Genomic DNA, 24,875 nt, shown 5'->3' with positions numbered 1-24,875 from the left:
TTGTTGGCAAAGTAACCTCTCTGCTTTTTAATATGCTGTCTAGGAATGTGAAGTCAAGTGGGCCTTAGAAAGCATCACTAGGGAGTTCTCTCCTCACCATGTCTTCTCACAAGACTTTCAGGATCAAGCGATTCCTGGCCAAGAAACAAAAGCAGAATCGTCCCATTCCTCAATGGATTCGAATGAAAACTGGCAATAAAATCAGGTACAACTCCAAGAGAAGACATTGGAGAAGAACCAAGCTGGGTCTATAAGAAGCAAGCTGGGTCTATAAGCAGCCAAATCACAGTGAGAACATCACTACTGTAATGCTTGGCTCCTGATGTATCTTATTTCCTAACTATCAGTCTGAGACTCAGTAATAAATATGAAACGTTGAAAAAAAAAAAAAGAAAGCATCGCTAGGAACAAAGCTAGTGGAGGTGATGGAATTCCAGTTGAGCTTTTTTCAAATCCTGAAAGATGATGCTGTGAAAGTGCTGCACTCAATATGTCAGCAAATTTGGAAAACTCAGCAGTGGCCACAGGACTGGAAAAGGTCAGTTTTCATTCCAATCCCAAAGAAAGGTAATGCCAAAGAATGCTCAAACTACGGCACAATTGCACTCATCTCACATACTAGTAAAATAATGCTCAAAATTCTCCAAGCCAGGCTTCAGCAATACGTGAACCATGAACTTCCAGATGTTCAAGCTGGTTTTAGAAAAGGCAGAGGAACCAGAGATCAAATTGCCAACATCCGCTGGATCATCGAAAAGCAAGAGAGTTCCAGAAAAACATCTATTTCAGCTTTATTGACTATGCCAAAGCCTTTGACTGTGTGGATCACAATAAACTGTGGAAAATTCTGAAAGAGATGAGAATACCAGACCACCTGACCTGCCTCTTGAGAAACCTATATGCAGGTCAGGAAGCAACGGTTAGAACTGGACATGGAACAGACTGGTTCCAAATAGGAAAAGGAGTACATCAAGGCTGTATATTGTCACCCTGCTTATTTAACTTATATGCAGAGTACATCATGAGAAACGCTGGACTGGAAGAAACACAAGCTGGAATCAAGATTGCTGGGAAAAATATCAATAACCTCAGATATGCAGATGACACCACCCTTATGGCAGAAAGTGAAGAGGAGCTAAAAATCCTCTTGATGAAGTGAAAGAGGAGAGTGAAAAAGTTGGCTTAAAGCTCAACATTCAGAAAACGAAGATCATGGCATCTGGTCCCATCACTTCATGGGAAATAGATGGGAAATAGTGGAAACAGTGTCAGACTTTATTTTTTGGGGCTCCAAAATCACTGCAGATGGTGACTGCAGCCATGAAATTAAAAGACGCTTACTCCTTGGAAGAAAAGTTATGACCGACTTAGATAGCATATTCAAAAGCAGAGATATTACTTTGCCAACAAAGGTCTGTCTAGTCAAGGCTATGGTTTTTCCAGTGGTCACATATGGATGTGAGAGTTGGACTGTGAAGAAAGCTGAACGCCGAAGAATTGATGCTTTTGAACTGTGGTGTTGGAGAAGACTCTTGAGAGTCCCTTGGACTGCAAGGAGATCCAACCAGCCCATTCTGAAGGAAATCAGCCCTGGGATTTCTTTGGAAGGAATGATGGTAAAGCTGAAACTCCAGTACTTTGGCCACCTCATGTGAAGAGTTGACTCATTGGAAAAGACTCTGATGCTGGGAGGGATTGGGGGCAGGAGGAGAAGGGGACGACAGAAGATGAGATGGCTGGATGGCATCACTGACTCGATGGACGTGAGTCTGAGTGAACTCCAGGAGATGGTGATGGACAGGGAGGCCTGGCGTGCTGTGATTTATAGGGTGGCAAAGAGTCGGACATGACTGAGCGACTGAACTGAACTGAGGTTTGTCGTAGCTTTTATTCCAAGGAGCAAGCGTCTTTTAATTTCATGGCTGCAATCACCATCTGCAATGATTCTGGAGCTCCCAAAAAATAGTCAGCTACTGCTTCCACTGCTTCCCCATCTATTTACCATGAAACGATGGGACTGGAAGCCATGATCTTAGTTTTCTGAATGTTGAGTTTTAAGCCAACTTTTTCACTCTTCTTTCATCAAGAGGTTCTTTAGTTCTTCTTCACTTTCTGCCATAAGGGTGGTGTTATCTGCACATCTCAGGTTATTGATATTTCTCCCAGCAATCTTGATTCCAGCTTGTGCAGTCTGGCATTTCTCATGATGTACACTGTGTATACGTTAAATAAGCAGGGTGACACTATACAGCCTTGATGTACTCCTTTCCCAATTTGGAACCAGTCTGTTGTTTCATGTCCAGTTCTAACTGTTGCTTCTTAACCAGCATACAGATTTTTCAGGAGGCAGGTAAGGTGGTCTGGTAGTCCCATCTCTCTAAGAATTTTCTACAGTTTGTTGTGATCCACACAGTCAAAGGCTTTGGTATAGTCAACTAAACAGAAGTAGATGTTTTTCTGGAATTCTCTTGCTTTTTCGATGATCCATGTGTTGTATAGCCGGTGTAATATATTGAATTCAGATAAGATTTGGGTTCTAGAAATGAGAAGCCAGTATATACTGTGCAGTCTTTATGTAGTCATTGAACCAAAGTCTTAATAGTATAATAGTTCATTTAACTAAAAAATTATAACAAGTGCTGTTACCACCCACATGTATTATCTTTATTTAGTGATAAAGAGGCCCAGAGAGCTCAGTGACTTGCACAAGGAAACAACTAGTAGGTCACAGAAACTGAAAGTGAAGTCGCTCAGTCGTGTCCCACTCTTTTTGACCCAATTGACTGTAACCTACCAGGCTCCTCTGTCCATGGGATTTTCCAGGCAAGAGTATTGGAGTGGGTTGCCATTTCCTTCTCCAGAACCAGGATGCAAAAGCGTTAGGTGCCTAACTAGGTTGTGCTTTGAAACTGTATGTGATATATAATTTTTTCAGCCTTGAAATAATGGAAGAAACTGCAGAGGAAGTAAAAATAACATCATAAGGGAAATACTTGCTGAAATATTCAAACTGTTAATGCTGCAAAATGTGAAGAACTTCTTCAAATTTATTCAGGAAGATACAAACACACAGAAGCTATGCATAGACATCTGAAATTATACTGACATATGCCCTGGAACTTGGAAATTATCTTTTCCTCTAACAATGAAGCCAGTAAGAATTGTTGAATGAATGTAGATTTAGCCATTCATGTGTAACTGATCATGACCTTATGGAGCCTTCCCAGGATAGATCTCTCCCCCATATCCTCTGCCAAAGCTCCTGTTTGAAGTACTCAGATAATAGTATCTCATGCATCTTTCCTGAGTTTTTCAGATGCTAAAAGCTGCCACAAAATGGAAGAAATTAACTACCTGATTATCATAAGCCCCAGTCCCCATTGCACAGGAGCTAATCACATACCTTGGGACACCTCCCCCCAACTTTGCCTTTAAAATTGCCTTTTGCTGAAACATTTAGAGGAGTTCAGGTTTTTTATCTTTTTTTGAGCACCTTTGACCCATTCTCCTTGAATGGCATTGTAATAAAACTTTCTCTGCTCTGAGCTCCGACATTTGGGTCTGGCCTATCTGCCTGCACTGCAGGAGACCCGGGTTCAATCCCTGGGTCCGAAAGATCCTCTGGAGAAGGAAATTGCAACCCACTCCAATATTCTTGCCTGGGAAATCCCATGGACAGAGGAACCTGGCAGGCTACAGCTCATGGGGTCACGAAGAGTTAAATACGACTGAAAGACTAACAGTTTCAGTTTCACTGTGCTAAAGGCACACACCCTTGCATTCCACAACAATGGAAGTTATCTGGGCCAATGAGTGACGTATATGACGCCTTTTAAGACATTCAAATACAGTCAAGAAAAATGACATAGGCTTTGGAAGCTGTGATTTACAAAGGAAATGTAATCGCGTTGCAGGAAGAAGTTGGTCTACACAATCAAGAAGAGGAGAACCAAGGAAAGAAATCAGGTAGTGTTTTTCCAGGGTTGTTATTGAGCAGAAAATTCTGGGTAGTTCCAGAATACGCACACTACGTATTCCTTCCTTTTTAAGGTGAACATGTATTGGGCCAGCAGCACCCCAGCAACCAGGGCGCACACACTTGCGCTCACCCTCGCGGTTGCTTCTTCCATGGACCGGGCCTCCTGCGCCTCCGGGTTCAAGAGAAGAGGTCGCTGGGTGGGATGCTCTGGCCCTGAAACCTACTGGGAACCCGCCCCTAGCCCCGCCTCACCCCGCCCCGCCGGGGAAAGCCCCACCCACGTGCGGCGGGGACGGAGTCTGGGTTGCGGGGCGTGGCTTCGTCCGCGCCAGAGGCGGGAGGCGGGTTTCCTCGGCACCCGCGTCTAGCTCTGTCTGAGGACAGAAAACGGGAATCGAATTAATTCTGTCTCACCACTAATGAGGAGTAGGCAATGGTTCGCTCCAGCTCCGCCCAGTAGAAATCTGATTCCAACAATCAGGAAAAATTCTCCGTCTTCCGCGCTCCGGAGACACTCAGGACTACAACCCCCAGAAGGCATTGGGACTCGGCTATCTGACTTGCGCAGTAGCGTTCGTTGTAAAGTGCTATGACAACAGGGCGAAGATGGCTTGGAGTTAGGCTTGAATCGGGAGGTGTCCCTTCCGCCGCTGCTGTCCTTTTTCTGCTACATCCCACTCACTGCCTCCTTCATCATTTCCTCCTCTTTGTGAGCAGCATTACTTTCCTCTGTTCTCTCCTGCCTGATCTCTGCCACGGGACTGATACCGTTTTTTCTGCTCGTCTCTGAGGGTGACAGAGAGAGGATGCGGGAGAGCTACTTGATGGGATCACTCCAACTCCGTGGAGCTGGTGGTGCTACCTGGTGAGACTCTCTCTTTGCCTGGGTCGTGGAACAAGTTGGATCAGGAGAGCGAGAAGGAGTATAAGGATTGCTTTTCTCTGCGACGTCCGATCTTGCTCGCCGTTCCAGCCCTGGGACCCTGGCAGACATTCTTAAAGGGAAGTCTGTAGAGACCGCGAAGGACGGTGGGGCAGGACCCACCTGATTCAGCATCAGGTAAGAAAGTATGTCTAGAATTAAACATCGGATTCATGAATGCCCTTTCCGTGTTTTATTTTATTACATATATATATTTTGATCAGATTGATTCTCTGATGCCATGTAATGGTTTTGGGAGATAGAGGATAACAGGTTTCTTATGGAATATGTTTGCATTCAAAAGACAACAGCCAGAACAATGTGTGTGTGTGTGATCCTGTGAATGTCAAGAAAAGGTGATAAGAATTTTTAAAGATTCCAATCACGAGTGTCACATGGTGCACAAGCATTCTCCTGTGACCCTTCAACAAGTCTTCTGAACAAATGGTCAAAGCAGTTTCCAGCCTGTGACTGAAGTAGGATGCATGTACTAATACCCCTTAATTCCTTCTTGCAATAGGATTATTCCTTCTCCTTCTCTCTTTGACACTGCAGACCACAGCAGTCTAGATGAACTGAAGTGATCTCTCTCTCTTCCCCAGTTAAATGCCCTGCAATTGACTCCAATTTTGAGGATCTTTCCTGCCTGCACGCCACCCCCCACCCCCCATCCATCTCACTTTTACTTTAAAAATGAAACCATATCACAGACATCCACAATTTGAGGATGCTGGAGGGAAAAGGATGAGTCTTAGCTAAAGTCTGTGAGTATTCAGAGAGGGAGAGATTTTTCTAGCCTCTTTACGTATTTGTATTTGCTGCAAATATGTAAAGAGATTATTTGTTGAAGATTTTTTGGTGAATAGATTGAACTATTATTTAGAATAATATATAAAAGAAACTGTAAATTCTGCAAATGATTTACAAGTTATAAGTTTAAGGAATTTTTCATTTTCTGTAATTATGAGTAATTGTTGTTCTTAAATTACAACCACACACTTATGTTTTTGGTGAGACTTCTGGATGGAAATCTTCTTTGAAGGGACAAAAAAAATCCAGTATCAATAAGATATAGTAATTTTTAAAGCTTTGCAACTTTTGAAGTTTGTAGCAGATCTTATCCCTCAGGATAAGGAATTCTCAAAAATTATTGAAACACAAAGCATTCTTGCTGATTAATGAAAAGTTACTATCATTCTTTTCAACTTCAGTTTAAATCTTCGTTCCAGAGGGACCGTTGTTCACATTCACATTTGTAATTTTGTCTTGCTCGGAACATACCATAACCACCACCAACACTACTGCTATTACTACTTCGAGGTTACTACTGACACTTATCTGACATTTATTGAATGCTTCCTATGGATTGGGCATTGGGGTAAGTAGTTACATGTGTTAGGCTATTTTATTCTCCCATCTTCCCAGAACAACTGGGAATCTAGAGGAAGAGAGACTTGTCTAAGGTCATACAGTTGAGGTCTGTCCAACTCCCTCTCCTGTGATCTTTCCTCTTTTGTGGCTTTTATTAAAATTCTAGCGTTGAGTCTATAATATTGTCTTCAAAAGCAACGTTCTTCTAATTCTGTGCATTTGTTATCTTGCCTGGACTGGAAGACCTGACCAGTGTTTTCCAAAATTCGAGGCAGCACTAGCATGACATGGAGAAAATAAAGCTCCTGAAATGAAAAGCAGTAGTGTCAATGTCTTAGCCTCCTAATTTCAGCATCTGCCATCTCACCCACGCGTTCCTTCCAGAAGATTCTTGGGGTTATTATTGCCATAGCTGTTCATCTAGCCATCCTTCCATACTTTCGGACTAAGCAAATGAGGTATTAAAACACCCACGTCTTAAAGGAAAACTAAATCTGAGTAAACTTGGTGTGAGAGATAACATATATATATAAGTATTAAAAACAAAAAAGAATTATGGAAGAGAATTTCTGGAGATTGAGGGATAAAGAGGTGAGTTCTTATTTAATATTCTAATAAGGTCTAAGAAATCAGTCTTTTGTGGCTATTTATAATATGCATCTGTTAGAACCTTCTAATTATTGTTTTACAATCATCCTTTAAAATTTTAATTAAATATGGGAGATACTTTCCTGAAGTCTGAACTCACAGTGATTAGAATTAACGTTAACAGAGTTACAGCTTTTTAATTGTTGTGAGGTGGCTGCACTTATTTATCAGTAGATAGTCTGGTTTTGGGTGTTACTTCCAACTTCTTGGTATTTATAGTTGTGATCAGTTGGGCAGGTTTCTTAACCTCTCTTTGTTCAAGAATACCTATAAAATAGTATCTGTGGTTTACTTTGTAGTTTTGTTATGAAGATTAGAATACTTGCAAAGCACTTAGAATGGCCCCTGGGACCTTGGTAAATGCTTAGTAAATGTTAGCTATTATTTTCTTTTCTAGTGAAGGGAGGTGATAGCCATGAAAAATCTGATATTTGGTTTTTATTTTACATTTATTTAAAAACAGAAAAGGGCTTCGCTGATAACTCGGTGGGTAAAGAGTCTGCCTATAATGCAGGATACCAAGGAGATGCAGGTTCTATCTCTGGGTCAGGAATATCCCCTGGAGGAGGAAAATGGCAGCCCATTCAAAAATTCTAGCCTGAAAAATCTCATGGACAGAGGAGCCTGGTTGGCTACAGTCTAAAGGGCTGCAAAGAGTTGAACATGACTAAGTGACTAAGCACAACAGGCAAAAAACAGAAAATCATTAAGGATCTGGAAATTAACACTGAGTGAATAGGGGATAAAATGCAAATTTTTATTTCTTACTTTTATTGAAGACAATTAAATAGAATTAAAATCAATTTATGCATATTAAACTTTTGTTATTTGGAATATTTTAAATTTGTTTTTGTAACAAAAAAGCCATATTTCATGGCTAAAAATGCCTTATTACCGTTGTTCCTTTCTTCCTTTCCTGCCAGTACTAGACCTCTGCCACCCAACTGCTTACCTTAATATGTTAAAGTCAAGACCTGTATGTTTTTGAACTTGGAAAATGAATTAGCATTTTATATGAGTTTTAATTTATGGTTAATTTTTTTTCTCTGTCAATGGGGTAGGATGTCCTTCTAGGAGAAGGGGTAGAATTTATTTTGCTAATCTTCTGAATTTAATTTGCCAACCTATTGTTCTTCTGATAGAGTGGTAAATGTGGCCAAAATACAGGAGTATCCTAATTTAAAAAAGGTGAAACTTTGGGACTTCCTTTTGATCCAGTGACCAGGACTCCATGCTCCCAGTGCAGGGGGCTTGGGTTCGATACCTGCTTAGGGAACTAGATCTCACACGCTGTAAGTAAAGATCCCACATGCTGCAATGAAGTTCGAAGATCCTGCGTGCCACGAGGAAGACCCAGTGCAGCCAAAGAAAACATAAAACACTGAGCGACTGAACTGAACTGAACTGATTTTAGAAAATGAAAAATAAAAATAAAGGCACTCAATTATTAAAGAGAGTAAAATATTATTTTATTATTTTTATTATGGGAAATTTTAAACATAAACAAAAACACAAATAATAGTAAAGCAATCCCCCATGTGTTCATCACTATGTACTCTTCAAAAAATAGCAGCTTTATTGAAATATAACTCACATGCCATACAATTAAACCATTTAATGTATACAATTCAATTTTTTTAATCTATTCACAGATATGTGCAACCATCAGTTGCATGACAGTAAATCTTAGAATATTTTTATCACCTCAGAAAGAAACCTTGTACCCTGAGCTTATAGCTTTCCTGTCTTCTCCTGTCCTTTAAACCTAAGAAACCACCAATTTACTTTGTCTGTATGGATTTGTGTATTCTGTACATTTTATATAAATGGAATCATATAATATGTGGTCTTCTGTGATTGGCTTCTTTCTCTTGAAGTAATGTTTTCAAGTTTCATCCATGTTGCAGCATATATTAGTTACTCCATTCCTTTCATCTCTGACTAATATTCTACTGTATGGCTATGCTACTTGCATTTGTATATTCATTAATTGGTGGGCAGTTGGGTCATTTACACCTTTTGGGTATTATGAGTAAGGCTCCTATAAGCATGAGTTTATTTCTGAACTCTCACTTCTTTTTCATTTGTCTATGTCTACTCATATGCCAGTACCATACTGTCCTGATTCCTGTTGCTTTGTAGTAATTTTTGAAATGGGGGAAATATGAGTTCTCCAATTTTGTTCTTCTTTTAAAAGATTATTTTGACCATTCTGGGTCCCTGGTAATTCTATAAGAATTTCATCAGAAGCCTGCCAATTTGTACAAAGAAGCCATGTGGAAATCTGGTAGGGATTGCATTGAATGTGGAGATCAATTAGGGAAGTATTGCCATCTTAATAATGTTAATGCTTCAGAACCATGAACATGGTGTATTTTCCTGTTTAGATCTTTTTTTCTTTTGACTATATTTTGTAGTTTTCAGAGTATATATTTTATATGTCTTTTGTTACTTTTATTCCTAAGTGTTTTATTCTTTGGATGCTATTGTAAATGCAGTTGTTTCTTATTTTCGGATTGTTCATTGCCAGTACATAGAAATACAGTTGATTTCTGTTGTGTTGATCTTGTATCCTTCAACCTTATTGAGTTGTTTACTAGCTCTAATAGTTTTTGTTTGTTTGTTTGTTTTTACTGAATTCTTGAGGATTTTCTATATACAAGATCATGTCATCTGTAAGTAAAGATAGTTTTACTTCTTCCTTTCCAATCTGTAAGCCTTTAATTTTTTTCCCACTTAATTGGCTAATTTACAGCCTCTAATATAACAGTCAAATGAAGTGGTTAAGAAGGACATCCTAGACTTGTGTCTGATATTAGGGAGAGAGCATCCAGTCATTCACCATTAAGTATGGTATAAACTATGAGTTTCGCAGGTAAGTGTTCTCTTTCTGTTTGAGGAAGTTCCTTTCTATCCTAGTATGTTGAAAACATAGGTACTAATAATCCATAAACAATCTATAATAAGAATAGAAGAGCTTTATTTGAGCCAGACTGAGGGCCACAGCCTGGGAGACACAGATTCAAGAAGTTACAACTTTATAACCACAAAGTTATGTAAGTTGTTTGTGAAGAATTAGGATTGGAGCTTGGAAGGATGCTTGTTAAGCAAGGAAACTTTAAGTTGTATAACATATGGTTATGGGAGAAATACCTATATTATCACAAGATTTCATTAGAGTTCCATTAGATATCAATGTGCTCTGGAGTCTGTAAGACTTATATTTAAGAGCAAGTAGGTGGTGCTAGTGGTAAACAACCTCCCTGCCAATGCAGGAGATGCAAAGAAACATGGTTTTGATCCCCGAGTCAGAAGATCGCCTGGAGGAGGGTAGGCATGCTAAACTGTGATGTAATGTAATTCATGCAGTTCTGCTATATATTAGGGCTTCCCAGGTGGCACAGTGTTAAAGAATATGACTGGCAATCAGGAGACGTGGATTTGATCCTTGGGTGGGGAAGATCCCCTGGAGAAGGAAATGACAACCCACTCCAGTACTCTTGCCTGAAATTCCATGGACAGAGGAGCGTGGTGGGCTACAGTCCATGGGGTCACAGAGAGTCAGATACGACTGACTGTGCATGCTCGCTATGTATTAACTTATGTTTTGCCCTAGTATGAAGGTAAGTTGGTCTGAAATGAAGTAGCTGCGGTCCTGTGAAGAAGAGCCATTTGTTGGACCTAGGTTTAAAAATAACACCACCTACCCCCTCCCCCCCCTTTTAAAAATTACAACAAAGCAGAACAAAAGAAAACTCTCACTGACCCATGCTTTTTCAGCGTTTCAGATATTAAATTGCAGGCAATGATAGCCTAATAAGAACAGGTCTAGAGACCTGGAGACGGTATGCAGAAATGCTTCTGCCATTAGCTCTGTAATTTAGACAGGGATCAAGACTATCCCCAAGGAAAAGAAATGCAAAAAAAAGCAAAATGGCTGTCTGAGGAGGCCTTACAAGTAGCTGTGAAAAGAAGAGAAGCGAAAAACAAAGGAGAAAAGGAAAGATATAAGCATCTGAATGTAGAGTTCCAAAGAGTAGCAAGGAGAGATAAGGAAGCCTTCCTCAGTGATCAGTGCAAAGAAATAGAGGAAAACAGTAGAATGGGAAAGACTAGAATCTCTTCAAGAAAATTAGAGACACCAAGGGACTATTTCATGCAAAGATGGGCTCGATAAAGGACAGAAATGGTATGGACCTAACTGAAGCAGAAGATACTAAGAAGAGGTGGCAAGAATACACAGAAGAACTGTACAAAAAAGATCTTGACGACCCAGATAATCATGATGGTGTGATCACTCACCTAGAGCCAGACATCCTGGAATGTGAAGTCAAGTGGGCCTTAGAAAGCATCACTACGAACAAAGCTAGTGGAGGTGATGGAATTCCAGTTGAGTTATTTCAAATCCTGAAAAATGATGCTGTGAAAGTGCTGCACTCAATATGTCAGCAAATTTGGAAAACTCAACAGTGGCCACAGGACTAGAAAAGGTCAGTTTTCATTCCAATCCTAAAGAAAGGCAATGCCAAAGAATGCTCAAACTATCGCACAATTGCACTCATCTCACATGCTGGTAAAGTAATGCTCAAAGTTCTTCAAGCCAGGCTTCTGCAATACATGAACCGTGAACTTCCAGATGTTCAAGCTGGTTTTAGAAAAGGCAGAGGAACCAGAGATCAAATTGCCAACATCCACCGGATCATCGAAAAAGCAAGAGAGTTCTAGAAAAACATCTATTTCTGCTTTATTGACTATGCCAAAGCCTTTGACTGTGTGGATCCCAACAAACTGTGGAAAATTCTGAAAGAGATGGGAATACCAGACCACCTGACCTGTCTCTTGAGAAACCTAAATGTAGGTCAGGAAACAACAGTTAGAACTGGACATGGAACAACAGACTGGTTCCAAATAGAAAAGGAGTACATCAAGGCTGTATATTATCACCCTGCTTATTTAACATATGCAGAGTACATCATGTCAAATGCTAGGCTGGATGAAGCACAAGCTGGAATCAAGATTGCCAGGAGAAATATCAATAATCTCAGATATGCAGATGACACCACCCTTATGGCAGAAAGTGAAGAAGAACTAAAGAGCCTCTTGATGAAAGTGGAAGAGGAGAGTGAAGAAGTTGGCCTAAAGCTCAACATTCAGAAAACTAAGATCATGGCATCCAGTCCTATCACTTCATGGCAAATAGATGGAGAAACAGTGGAAACAGTGGCTGACTTTATTTTTTTGGGGTTCCAAAATCACTGCAAATGGTGACTGCAGCCATGAAATTAAAAGACGCTTACTCCTTGGAAGAAAAGTTATGAGCAACCTAGATAGTATATTCAAAAGCAGAGACATTACTTTGCCGACTAAGGTCCGTCTAGTTAAGGCTATGGTTTTTCCAGTGGTCATGTATGGATGTGAGAGTTGGACTGTGAAGAAGGCTGAGCACCGAAAAATTGATACTTTTGAAGTGTGGCGTTGGAGAAGACTCTTGAGAGTCCCTTGGACTGCAAGGAGATCCAACCAGTCCATTCTGAAGGAGATCAGCCCTGGGATTTCTTTGGAAGGAATGATGGTAAAGCTGAAACTCCAGTACTTTGGCCACCTCCTGAGAAGAGTTGACTCATTGGAAAAGACTCTGATGCTGGGAGGGATTGGGGGCAGGAGGAGAAGGGGACAACAGAGGATGAGATGGCTGAATGGCATCACGGACTCAATGGACGTGAGTCTGAGTGAACTCCAGGAGATGGTGATGGACAGGGAGGCCTGGCGTGCTGCGATTCATGGGGTCGCAAAGAGTCGGACATGACTGAGCGACTGAACTGAACTGAACTCCTTGGAAGGAACATTATGACCAACCTAGACAGCATATTAAAAAGCAGAGACATTACTTTGCCAACAAAGGTCCATCTAGTCAAGGCTATGGTTTTTTCAGTGGTCCTGTATGGATGTGAGAGTTGGACTATAAAGAAAGCTGAGCGCTGAAGAATTGATGCTTTGGAACTGTGGTATTGGAGAAGACTCTTCAGAGTCCCTTGGACTGCAAGGAGATCCAACCAGTCCATCCTAAAGGAGATCAGTCCTGGGTGTTCATTGGAAGGACTGATGTTGAAACTGAAACTCAAATATTTTGGCCACCTGATGCAAAGAGCTGACTCATTTGAAGACTGTGATGCTGGGAAAGATTGAAGGCTGAAGGAGAAGGGGATGACAGAGGATTATATGGTTGCATGGCATCACTGACTCAATGGACATGAGTTGGGTAAACTCTGGGAGTTGGTGATGGACAGGGAGACCTGGCGTGCTTTGGTCCATGGTGTTGCAAAGATCAGATGTGACTGAGCGACTGAACTGAGCTTAGGGGGGTCATATACCTATAGAATGAGAAGACTAGCTCATTGCTAAGTACCTTCTAGCTGTGGAGGCTCTTGATTTTAAAAGTGAGTTTTTTTTCTGAACTTTTGAAAGATGACTAGTGGTAGGGGTCACAGTAAAAAGGAAGAGAAGTAGAGCATTGCTATAAGAAAACATCCACATAGGCTCTCAGGTATCAGTTCAACTAGTGGTTTTCGAACTTCAAGGTGTGTGTGAATCACTTGCGGATGTTGTTTGGGGTGGAGTTGGGATTCTCAACTTTCACAAGCTCTTGGATGATGTTGACCCGCTAGTCCAGGGACTACACTTGGGGTAGCAAAGCTAAATAATCTAGAAAAGGAGGACTTTCAGAAGCTAATGAAGTGGTAGGTGTCTAAGGAGAAATTGGTAGAGCAGAAGAAACAGGAAGGAACTAAATGTTGCCAGTTGTATTTTGTTAATAAGAATAGATATTCAATTTTATGACAGAAGTCCATGAGAAATTACTGCTTGATTTAGAACAGTTCCATTTACACACAGTGTTGGAGAGTTAATTTTTCATATTGGAGATTCCTCCCTCCACCCACCTTTATTCTAACAAGCTGAAAAAATTTGTTCACTAACAAAAGTTTTTAAGGCCATATTCACATAATAGGTATTTTCATCTGATGAAGTCATGTGTGTTTATATTCAAACTACAGGTACATACACTTTTCGCCCTTCCTGATTATGCTTCTTGTCCTTTGAAGTAATCATATCCATCATTATCATAGCCGTGATGATGACTATATGCTGAGTGTTGTGAGACCTCCTAGTGAATCATTGAATGGTGTTGAACTGGGGTCATATTCTGCCCTGGGCTGCAAGAGAATGATGTGTCTTTATTGTGGCAGTCCAATGGTATGATGTGTTATAATTTTCCAATATATCTCAAGTATGTAATGGGAATATATGGCATTTATTAAATACTGTTACATCCCTCTCAAATTAAAAAATTCAATAAAAGTATAATAGAAGTGTTTATTATGGTTTTGAATATTTGCCATGAGATTTGAAGTTTAGTCATCTGGCAATCTGTATGGTTTTACATAGTGCCATTATTAATAACAGGTGATACAGATGGTTTTTCAGAAACTCTCCCACATGTTAAAACTCATGACAAGTTTACTTACCTGCTAGGTATTTTCCCTTCATTTTCATCAATCCCTTGCCTTTACCTGACTGCTTTCTTTTTTAACATAAAGAGAGGGCCTTACATGGAATTTTCTTTCTCCCCTACCCTGTTGTTTCTTTAAAATTGTCACTTTGAAAGGATTTTACGATCACATAGAAGCTGCAAGAATAGTGGTTTCCCAGTGATAAAGTACAATTATCAAAGCCATTAAATTGACATTAGTACAGTAAGTATTGAGCTGTGCCATGTAGGGCCACCCAAGAGCATCATAGTAATACTGTTCATTAAGATCGTTTTTGGACGGTTCTTCTGTGTATTCTTTCCATCTCTGCTTGATCTGTCCAGTGTCTACTAGGTCCCCTTTGTTTCTGTCCTTTATTGTGCCCGTCTTTGGGCAAAATGTTCCCTTGATATCTCCAATTTTCTTGAAGAACTCTCTAGTCTTTCCCCTGATTATTGAAGAGATCAAGAAGAGATGGAAAGAATACATAGAACTGTACAAAAAAGATGTTAATGAATTGGATTACTACGATGGTGTGGTCACTCACCCAGAGCCAGACATTCTGGAGAGCAAAGTCAAGTGGACCTTAGGAAGCATTGCTGTTAATAGAGGTAGTGGATGCGATGGAATTCTAGTAGAGCTATTCAAAACCCTAAAGGATGATGCCATTAAGGTGTTGCATTCAATATGTCAGCAAATCTGGAAGACCCAGTAGTGGCCACAGGACTGGAAAAGGTCAGTCCTCATCCCAGTTCCCAAGAAGAGTAGTACTAAAGAATGTGCTAATCATTGGACCATGCTAGTAAGGTCATGCTTAAAATCTTTCATGCTATGCTTTAGCATTATGTGAACCAGGAACTTCCAGATGTCCAAGCTGGGTTTAGAAAAGGAAGAGGAACCAGAGATCAAATTGCCAATATTCACTGAATCATAGAGAAAGCTAGGAAAGTCCAGAAAAACACCTACCTCTGTTTGATTGACTACCCCAAAGCCTTCAACTGTGTGGATCATAATAAACTGAGGAAAGCTCTTAAAGAGATGAGAATACCAGAGCATCTTACCTGTCTCCTGATAAACCTGTATGCGGGTCAAGAGTCAACAGTTAGAACCCTGCATGGAACAACTGATTGGTTCAAGATTGAGAAAGGAGTACGACAGGGCTGTCTGCTATCACCCTGTTTGTTTAACCTATATGCTGAGCACATCATGAGAAATACCCGGCTGGATGAGTTACAAGCTAGAATCAAGATAGGTGGGAGAAACAGCAACAGCCTCAGATAGGTGAATGATATCACTCTAATGGCAGAAAGAGAAGAGGAAGTAAAGAGCCTCTTGTGGAGGGTGAAGGAGGAGAGTGAAAGAGCCAGCTTAAAACTAAATATTAAGAAAACTAAGACAATGGCATCTGGCTCCATTGCTTCATGGCAAATAGAGGGGGAAAGGTGGAAGTAGTGACAGATTTCCTCTTCTTGGGCTCTCAAATCACTGTGGATGGTGACTGCAACCACGAAATCAGAAGACGTTTGCTTTTGGGGAGGAAAGCTATGAAAAAGCTAGACAGTGTGTTGAAAAGCAAAAAGATTACTCTGCCAGCAAATAGTCAAGGCTATGATTTTCCCAGTAGTCATGTACGGTTGTGAGAGCTGGACTGTAAAGAAGGCAGGGTGCTGAAGAATTAACACCTTTGAACTGTGGTGCTGAAGGCTCCTGAGAGTTCCTTGGACAGCAGGGAGATCAAACCAGTCAATCTTAAGGGAGATCAACCCTGAGTACTCATTTGAAGGACTGATATTGAAGCTGAAACTCCAGTATTTTGGTCATCTGATGCAAATAGCCAGACTCATTGGAAAGTCCTTGATGCTGGGAAAGATTGAGGACAGCAGGAGAAGAGGGCATCAGAAGATGAGATGGCTGACTGGCATCACCAATGCAACAGGCAAACTTTGGGAGATGGGGAGGTTCAGGGACGCCTGGCATGCTGCAGTCCATGGGGTTGCAAAGCGTTGGACACGACTGGGTGACTGAACAACAGCAACTGTACTTTATTTAGTACTATAGCTAAATTACAGATCTTAGTTCAATCTCACCATGTTTTATATTACATACACTTTTTTTCTTTTTTAGGAATACAGTTCTAAGAAATAAGATTTATGCCTTGGAACCACCACCAAAGTTTGGTTCTAGAACTTTTTCATCACCTCAAAGAAATTCCTTTGCATTAATCCTTTAAAGTCATACCCTCTCTTAACCTTGGTAACCACTAGTCTGTTCTCCATCAGCTTAATTTTGTAACTTTGAAAATGTTGCAGAAATGAAATTATTTAAAATGCAACCTTTTTGTAAATCAACTATAATCCAATAAAAAGTTAAAAAGGTAGATAAGCAACAGGGATAAGTTGTACAGCACAGGGAATTATAGTCATTATATTGTAAAAACATTTTTTTTTTTTTTGGTTGTGCTCATAACATGTGGAATCTTAGTTCCATAACCAGGGATCAAACTCATGCCTCTTGCACTGGGAAGCACAGAGTCTTAACCACTGGACCACCAGGGAAATCCCTTTGTAATAACTCTTAGTGGAATATAATCTGTAAAAATACTGGATCACTGTGCTATATACCTGAAACTAATATTGGAACTCACATATACTTCAATAAAAAAAATAATGAAGTAAAGGAAAAGGCAACCTCTTATGACTTCCAGGCTTCTCTTAGATGGTTAAGAATCCTCCTGCAATCCTGGGGACCTGGGTTCAATCCCTGGGTCCGGAAGATACCCTGAAGAAGGGAATGGCAACCCACTCCAATATTCTTGCCTGGAGAATTCCATGGACAGAGGAGCCTTGTGGGGTGCAGTCTGTGAGGTCTCAAAGAAGAGGTCGCAAAGAGCAGGACGAGACTGAGCACACACACACACAAAAGATATGGAAGCAACCTAATTGTCCATCAACAGATGAATGAATACAGAAGATGTAGGGTACACACACACACACACACACACACACTCTCTCTCTCTCTCTCTCTCTCACAGTGGAATACCACTCAGTCATAGAAAGAATGAAATAGTGCCATCTGAAGCAACATGCATGAACCTAGAGATTAGCATACTAAATGAAATGTCAGAGAAAGGCAAATATGATAGCACTTATATATGGAGTCTAAAATATGACACAAACTTTCTTATGAAACAGAAACAGACTCACAGACATAGAAAACAAACTTATGGTTACTAAAAGGAAAAGGGAGGCGGGGTAAAGATAAATCAGGAAGCTGAGATTAGCAGATACATACTACTATATGTAAGACAGATAAACAAGGTCCTACTGTATAGCACAGGGAACTGTACTCAATATCCTGTACTAAACCATAATGGAAACTATATATATATATATATATATATATATATATATATACACGTACATATACACACACACACACACACAACTGAATCACTTTGCTATACACCAGAAACTGACACAACATTGTAAATCAACTATACTTCAACAAAAAAGAGTGCTGCTCCAGGAAAAAAAAAATTCTATTGTATGTATATACTAAATTTTGATTATCCACTTATTTGCCAGTGGACAGGTGGTTTGTTTCTACCTTTGGGTCTTGTGAATAATGCTGCTATAAACATATGTATGTGTACGTGCTTAGTCGCTTCAGTCATGTCCAACTCTTTGTGATCCTATGGACTGTAGCCCACCAGGCTCCTCTGTCCAGGGGATTCTCCAGGCAAGAATACTGGAGTGGGTTGCCATGCCCTTCTCCAGGGGATCTTCCCTAGCCAGAGATTGAACCTGCATTTCTAAGGTCTCCTGCATTGCAGGTGGATTCTTTATCACTGAGCCATGAACATGGTTGTACAAATTTCTCTTCGAGAAACTGCTTTCAGTTTATTTGGCTGTATTCCCAGAAGTGGAATTGCTGGATCAAATGGTAATTTAAATTTTTAATTTTTTGAGAAAACACCGTACTGTTTCCACAGTGGCAGCATCATTTTATATTCTTACCAACAGTGCCCAAGGGTTTGATTACTCTACATCATTGCTAACACTGTTTTTGGTAATAGCCATCCTAATGGATGTGAGGTAGTATCTCATTGTGGTTTTGACTTGCATATCTCTAATGATTAGTGACATTGAGCATTGTTTCATATACTTGTCCATTTGTCTATCTTATTTAGAGAAATATCTCCTTAATTCCTTTGCCCATTTAAATTTTTGTTATTGTTGTTGAATTTTACCAGTTCTTTATGTATTGTGTATCGTGACTCTTTTCAGATACCTGATTTGCAAATACTTTTCCTATTTTGTAGGTTGACTCTACTGTGTTTTTATTCAGTCCTCACATACCATTCTTACCTTTATTTTATATTAACAAATGAGGAAGCCAAAGTATAGAGAAATTCAGTAACTTTTAGTAACCTGCATCTGGTTGCCTGGTTAGTATATGGTAGAGCAGGGATTCAAACTCATATCAACTGCCTCCAGAGGCTGTACTTTTTACCACCATATTATGGTCAGCTAATTTCTTAGCCAACTCTATGAATACAAGTAATCTTGATTTCTGTGTTTAACCTGTGTGGAAGGCCTACTGAAAGAAGCAGATTGATCTACCTTTAAAAGTATGATGATCCTCATTATTTGCATATTCTGTATTTGTGAGTTTTTCTGCTCACCAAAATTTTTTGCAATCCCAATCAATATTCATAGTGCTTTTGGTGTCATTCATGGTTGTGGGCATAGTGGCAAAAAATCGGAGTCACTTGATAATGGATATTCCCAGCTGATGTCAAACACAGCAGCTCTCCGCCTTCTTGTCTTCTTGTTTCAGCTCTCATTTTTTTTGTAGTCTACTTAGTGCCTACGTAGTCTACTTTTTCCATCTCTGTGGTTTGGGTTTTATGTGTGTGTGTGTGTGTGATATTGCTATTTAAAATTGTCCCCCAGAGTAGTGCTAAAGTACTGTCTAATGTTCCTAAGTACAAGAAGGCTGTGATGTACTCTATGGAGAAAATACATATAGTAGATAAGTTTTCTTCAAATATGAGTTGTAGTGTTGTTGGTCATTGAGATCAATGTTAATGAACCAGCAGTATATAAAATAAACTATCTTTAAACAGAAACACACAAGAAACAAAATTATGTATTGATTGGTTGCTGAAAATGCTGTGAATAGAAGCTTGCGTGACTCTAACCCCCTATTTCCTCTAGAAGCAATGGTTCAGTGTTTGCAAATTCAATGTTTGCTGCCACTTATAGAACAGAGCTTCTTTGAATAAAAAGTTGACTGCTTATCCTAACTGTCATTCAAATCAGTGTATCTTGAAGGAAGCTTCGTTTATGTTAGATAAATAAATTCTCATAGAATCCCAGGGTGGGTATGTTATGTGTGTGCTTAGTTACTCAGTCATGCCTGATTTTTTGTGATCCCATAGACTGTAGCCTGCCAGGCTCCTCTGTCTATGGTGATTCTCCAGGCAAGAATACTGGAGTGGGTTGCCATGCCCTCCTCTAGGAGATCTTCCCAACCCAGGAACTGAACCCAGGTCTCCCACACTGCAGGTGGATTCTTTACTGTCTTAGCCACCAGGGAAGCCCTAAAAAGTGTTAGTCACTCAGTCATATCTGACTCTTTGTGACCCCATGGACCATATAGCCTGTCAGGCTTCTCTGTCCATGGAATTCTCTAGGTGAGAATACTGCAGTGGGTTGCCATTCCCTTCTCCGGGGGATCTTGCATATCCAGGGATTGAACCTGGATCTCCTGCATTGAAGGCAGATTCTTTACCATCTGATCCACCTGGGAAGCCCCCTGTGTGGTTTGTACTGTAATTTAAAAGGTCCAGTGTGCTTTCACATCCACCACATCCGTAACCCAGTGGTATGGGTGGTGTATACTCATTTTAGATGAGGAATCAGAGTGCAAAGGGGTTATGTGAGTTGCCTGAGGACACACAGGTAATTAGTGCTATAAATAGACTACAGCCCACATTTCCTAGTTGTTTTTTTTGGTGTGAATTTCCTCTTCCATCTTCCTTTCTACAGTTAGGGGAAAGAGAGTGAGTACTTTTTGAGTACTTGTAATGTATCCTTTCCAGTATTAGTCATTGATGCATTTGATCTCATTTGCTCTTCTTAGCAACTCATTGTGACAGGAGACGCTACAGTCTTTCTAATGACCAAACTGAAGGGAAATTAGGTGTTTTGTCTAGGAATTATGTGCTGACTAGTGCTGGTAGAATTTGGATCTTGATCCTTCAAAGAATATATTACTTTGTGCAGTTGTCTGCTAAATGTCCCAGAGGAGAGAATTGATGCAATGTAAATGTATAATTTCTCAGCTTCACTTTCCAATGGCATGGCAAAATATTTGATTAATGTTTCCACTCATTTGGAGTTGTGGTTTCACGTATGTCCACAAAATACCAAAAAATTAGAGTTAAATACAATATTTTTTCTCAAAGTTGTCTAAGTTTAGTTTGCTCTGTATGCTGTAGGAGTTAATCAATTCATAAATCCTGTTGTGACTTGCACTTTGTAAAGTGGATTTTGATTATAAATAAATGCTTTCTTTTTAGAGTGAGCGAAAATGTCTTTATTTAAAGCCCGTGATTGGTGGTCTACTGTTCTGGGAGATAAAGAAGAATTTGATCAAGGCTGTTTGTGTTTGGCTGATGTTGACAATACTGGAAATGGACAAGGTAAACAACTTATCACCAAGCACATTGAACAAAGCATTTTATAGGGATGAAATAAAAACGATTTAAAAAAAATGTATACTTTACAGAACTTAGGTGAACTGTCATGATTATGTCCCAGTTTTTTTTGAAACAAAGTGACTCAGTTTTTAAGATCATTTGCCTTATAAGTAATATTTAGGTAACAGGCTGATAAATGTACTTATTACTTGTGTTTTGTTGTTTGTATTTTTCTGGTCTGTGTTGATTCTGTCATATTTGCTGGGACTCAGAAAAATATTATAAAGTATCATTTAATTTATTTTTATTTGTTGCAAAATCAGGTATTGTAGGGTTGAACTGGCAAAATATTTTTAGTTTTGAAAATTTTTCTTCTATAGAAATTATTTGCAAGAAAAATTATTTAAAATTGAATCTAAAAGCTGTTTACCAGAATGGACAAATTATGTTAATCTCTCTCTTTGTAGAAAACAATTCTTAAATCATTGCTTTCATTTTTGTATTTTGATACTAGAAACAATATTCTATTTTATTCTTATATTTTTTGCTCCTCTTTGCATGTTCATATATCAAGTGGTCTTTAAAACATTTTAGGTCTGTATTATTGCTATTTGAAATTTATATTTGGTTTAAATGATTTATAGTCATGAGCTTTTTTTTTGTAATTAAGATAGTCACTGACTATAGTCACTGACCTCTTAAAAAGAAAACTTATAACACTTTTTCTTCTGTTCATTTTATATAAATATTGCCCCTTTGCCTTACTCTTTATTTTCTTTCTCTTGCCTATAATGAAAATAGTAGAATTTGGGTTGTACAGTGAAAGGAGAAAATGATATAAGCAATGAGGAGTGGAAGTCACTAAGCTGTTCTGAGCACCTACTACATTGTATATAAGGATGATCTGGGCGCTGCCTTCCTACTGATAGGAGCTGTGAAGGTCTTCTATTTGGAGGATGTCCTGAGTGGTTCTTCAATGATTATCAACCCTGCCTCTTGCTCAAGTGTTTGTTTAAATGTATAATTCCCCTATAATTTGGCAGCCTAGAAGAGTCATACCACAAAAATACCTACCAGAGAGAAACAGTTTCATACCCACCTCTGCCTAAACTATTTAAAGCTCAACTTGGTTGTAAACTGTACTTACTGGTTATCTGAATAACATGGTGTTCACTCCTTATTTCTCAGTGGGGTGCCACTAGTGGGTTACCAGTATGCTGAAATGTTGCATCCCCCTAATTTTCATCCAGCTATGAGTAGCTTCCTCTGTTTTCCCGAGCATACTATACAAAAATCATTCTCTCTCTGTGTGTACCATACAGAAGAAAAAAAACGCTGATCATTATTTCTCAAAGCCTGGACCACCTATATCATAATATTCTGAAGTGATTATTGTGTATGAAGATTTTCTGTCCCATGTGTACAGGATCCTCAAAGATCATATTCTCTGGAGGGTAGATGGATTGGATGGTGGCTTAGGTATCTACATTTTGACAAGCTCCAAAGTTGAATGGTGGCGCACTAAAGTTTAACAATTATTACTGTTGACCTTACATGGAAATTTAGTGAGAGCAGTTTCGAGCATGTTCTGTTTGAAATAGAAGCGTCTGGTAGGCAGAACTGAAGTAGAGATTTGGGAGTGAGCAGAATGTATATATTTGAAGTGAATGAGCAGAATGATTGTATTTGAAGCCCTGGGAAGGGTAAAAATGCACAGAGAGATAAGATGGAACAAGAGGGACCTTAGGACCATGACCTGGAGAAAATGAACAATCAGAGAGGAGCTTTGGGAAAGGTAGTCAATAATAGATTCTGATTGGGCAGTCAGAGAGGCAGGAGAACCAGCTGGGCTGGCACCTGGAAGGCAAGATTTAGTGACATAAAGTCTGATATGTTTCCACATTGTTTTCCAACTAGTGGTTCATTAGTGTTCTTGGTGAGGGTGGATGAATGGGCACACTGGTAACAAAACCTAGATTTACAGAGAGTGAAGGAGTGAGAGGTGGGAAAGGCTGAGTGTTTATGGCCCTTTAAAGAAACAGCTGTGAAAGGAAGAGGGAGAATGATCATTGGTGACCATGTAGGATAAAGAGAAATGGGAAAAATTGAATGTGTAGCATAGAGGAATGAGATTCGTTCTTCTAGAGAAGGGATCTAGAGTAGACAGTAGGAGATGGGATGAGGTGTGCAGATGGAAGGGCTATCCTTAAGCTTGTGTGAAAATTTTTTTCTCTGTGACAGAAGGCAAGAAGATAAGAATGGACATGGATGAAGAGAAGTTTGCAGGTTAGGTTGGGAAGTGAGACAGTAGTGCCAGTTGATCCCTGTTTTCTCGGAGGTGATCAGAGAGTGAATGCATAGTATTAGCGCCTTGAAATTGCTTTGGACGAAGTTGACTTGATTCACAGAAGGATTCCTCAGTCTTGAGAGGAGATTGAGAGAAAATGAAGGATCCCTTCATCCTGAGAGAATCTGAATGGTTCAGCTTAGATTACATGCTAACCTATGGAGGGAGTGTTTATTACAAGAATCAGAGTTAACACATACATAAGGCAGACTAAAAAATAGTTCTTACATTTATCAGTTTTAGCTTCTCAACATTTATACGTAACATGGGGCAACTGTCCCTTGTACAGCTGCACGCACACATATTCTTACCCATCTGCAATGAAAGATAGCTGTGCACCTACTGCTTCAGAGGCACTTTCAGAGAGCCCTGGCTCTTCAAGACTAGGCTCTCTGGGTGTTATCCCTTTCATTTGTCATTCCAGTATTCATGTTCTAATATTCCGCTGCCTCTAGAGTGACTGGTGCATACAATTTGTGTTCACAGTTTAATATACACATAATATTAATAGTCGAGGAAAAGAAGAGAAAGAAAAACTTAAAAATTAAGATGAAGGAGCAGGAAAGATTGTATGGCAACTTGGAGAAGTCATGTTGGGAGCTCCATCCTGTTTTGCAACTGGTCACCTGTTGCAGGTTAGGTTGGGAATTGAGACAGTAGTGCCAGTTGATCCCTGCTTTCTTGGAGGTGATCAGAGAGTGAATGCATAGTATTAGCGCCTTGAAATTGTTTTGTGGCCTAGGTCTTCATTCTTGAGGGATCTAGAACACTGGTGCTTCCCTGAAGAGGATTATAGTAGTTTCATTTATGACTGATCCAGACAGTACAGGGAAGGGCCCATGGGGTCCCTGGCTTTCACTCATATTTCTTCCAGCCCCATTCAGCCCTTTTGAGTAGAAGGCAATGGCAACCCACTCCAGTACTCTTGCCTGGAAAATCCCATGGACAGAGGAGCCTGGTAGGCTGCAGTTCCTGAGGTTGCTGCGAGTCAGACACGACGAGCAGCTTCGTTTTCACTTTTCACTTTCATGCATTGGAGAAGGAAATGGCAACCCACTCCAGTGTTCGTGCCTGGAGAATCCCAGGGACGGGGGAGCCTGGTGGCCTGCTGTCTATGGGGTTGCACAGAGTCAGACATGACCGAAGCGACTTAGCAGCAGCAGCCCTTATGAGAGGATGTGGCAGTCCTGGGTCCTGCGGGTTGGATTGTGGTCATACTTGTAAATGTATTCTCTTGCTCCTATTAAGTGAAAGCAAACTGTTCCTGTTGGTCTCCGTGTATTGTAAAGGAGAAAAGGCATTACTAAGATTGGGATGTGTTAGTTGGCTCCAAGAAAAAACAGTTTGTGAATAACAGAAGAATTTAGAGTTGCCCT

General features: G+C 39.9%; 2 protein-coding genes across 7 annotated transcripts in view; both read left to right on the top strand.

Annotated features, from left to right (window-relative positions):
* Positions 1–74: 74 nt before the first annotated feature.
* Positions 75–10,911, top strand: LOC105606567 (large ribosomal subunit protein eL39). The gene is made up of 2 exons (XM_012176834.5): positions 75–538; positions 3,915–10,911. Exon 1 carries the CDS (start codon positions 99–101, stop codon positions 252–254), a length of 156 nt encoding a protein of 51 aa, XP_012032224.2. The 5' UTR covers positions 75–98; the 3' UTR covers positions 255–538; positions 3,915–10,911.
* Positions 4,546–24,875, top strand: part of BBS9 (Bardet-Biedl syndrome 9) — a 465,907-nt gene continuing 445,577 nt past the window's right edge. For all 6 annotated transcript variants that reach the window (XR_006059773.2, XM_060414770.1, XM_004007907.4 and 3 more), the window contains exons 1-2: positions 4,546–5,039; positions 21,033–21,155. Coding sequence is in view for 5 of the 6 variants with exons in the window: in XM_060414770.1 (XP_060270753.1) it covers positions 21,044–21,155 (112 nt within the window). In the remaining variant the exon portion in view is untranslated. The remainder of the gene's footprint in view (positions 5,040–21,032; positions 21,156–24,875) is intronic.

This window comes from Ovis aries, chromosome 4 (genome assembly GCF_016772045.2).
Source record: "Ovis aries strain OAR_USU_Benz2616 breed Rambouillet chromosome 4, ARS-UI_Ramb_v3.0, whole genome shotgun sequence".
Classification (NCBI taxonomy): domain Eukaryota; kingdom Metazoa; phylum Chordata; class Mammalia; order Artiodactyla; family Bovidae; genus Ovis; species Ovis aries.
Note: the sequence above shows the minus strand (reverse complement) of the source record. Positions and strands in the feature narration are given on the sequence as shown.

Excerpts from the sequence above, each read along its gene's own strand:
- LOC105606567 (XM_012176834.5), top strand. The coding sequence starts at position 99 with ATGTCTTCTCACAAGACTTTCAGGATCAAGCGATTCCTGGCCAAGAAA.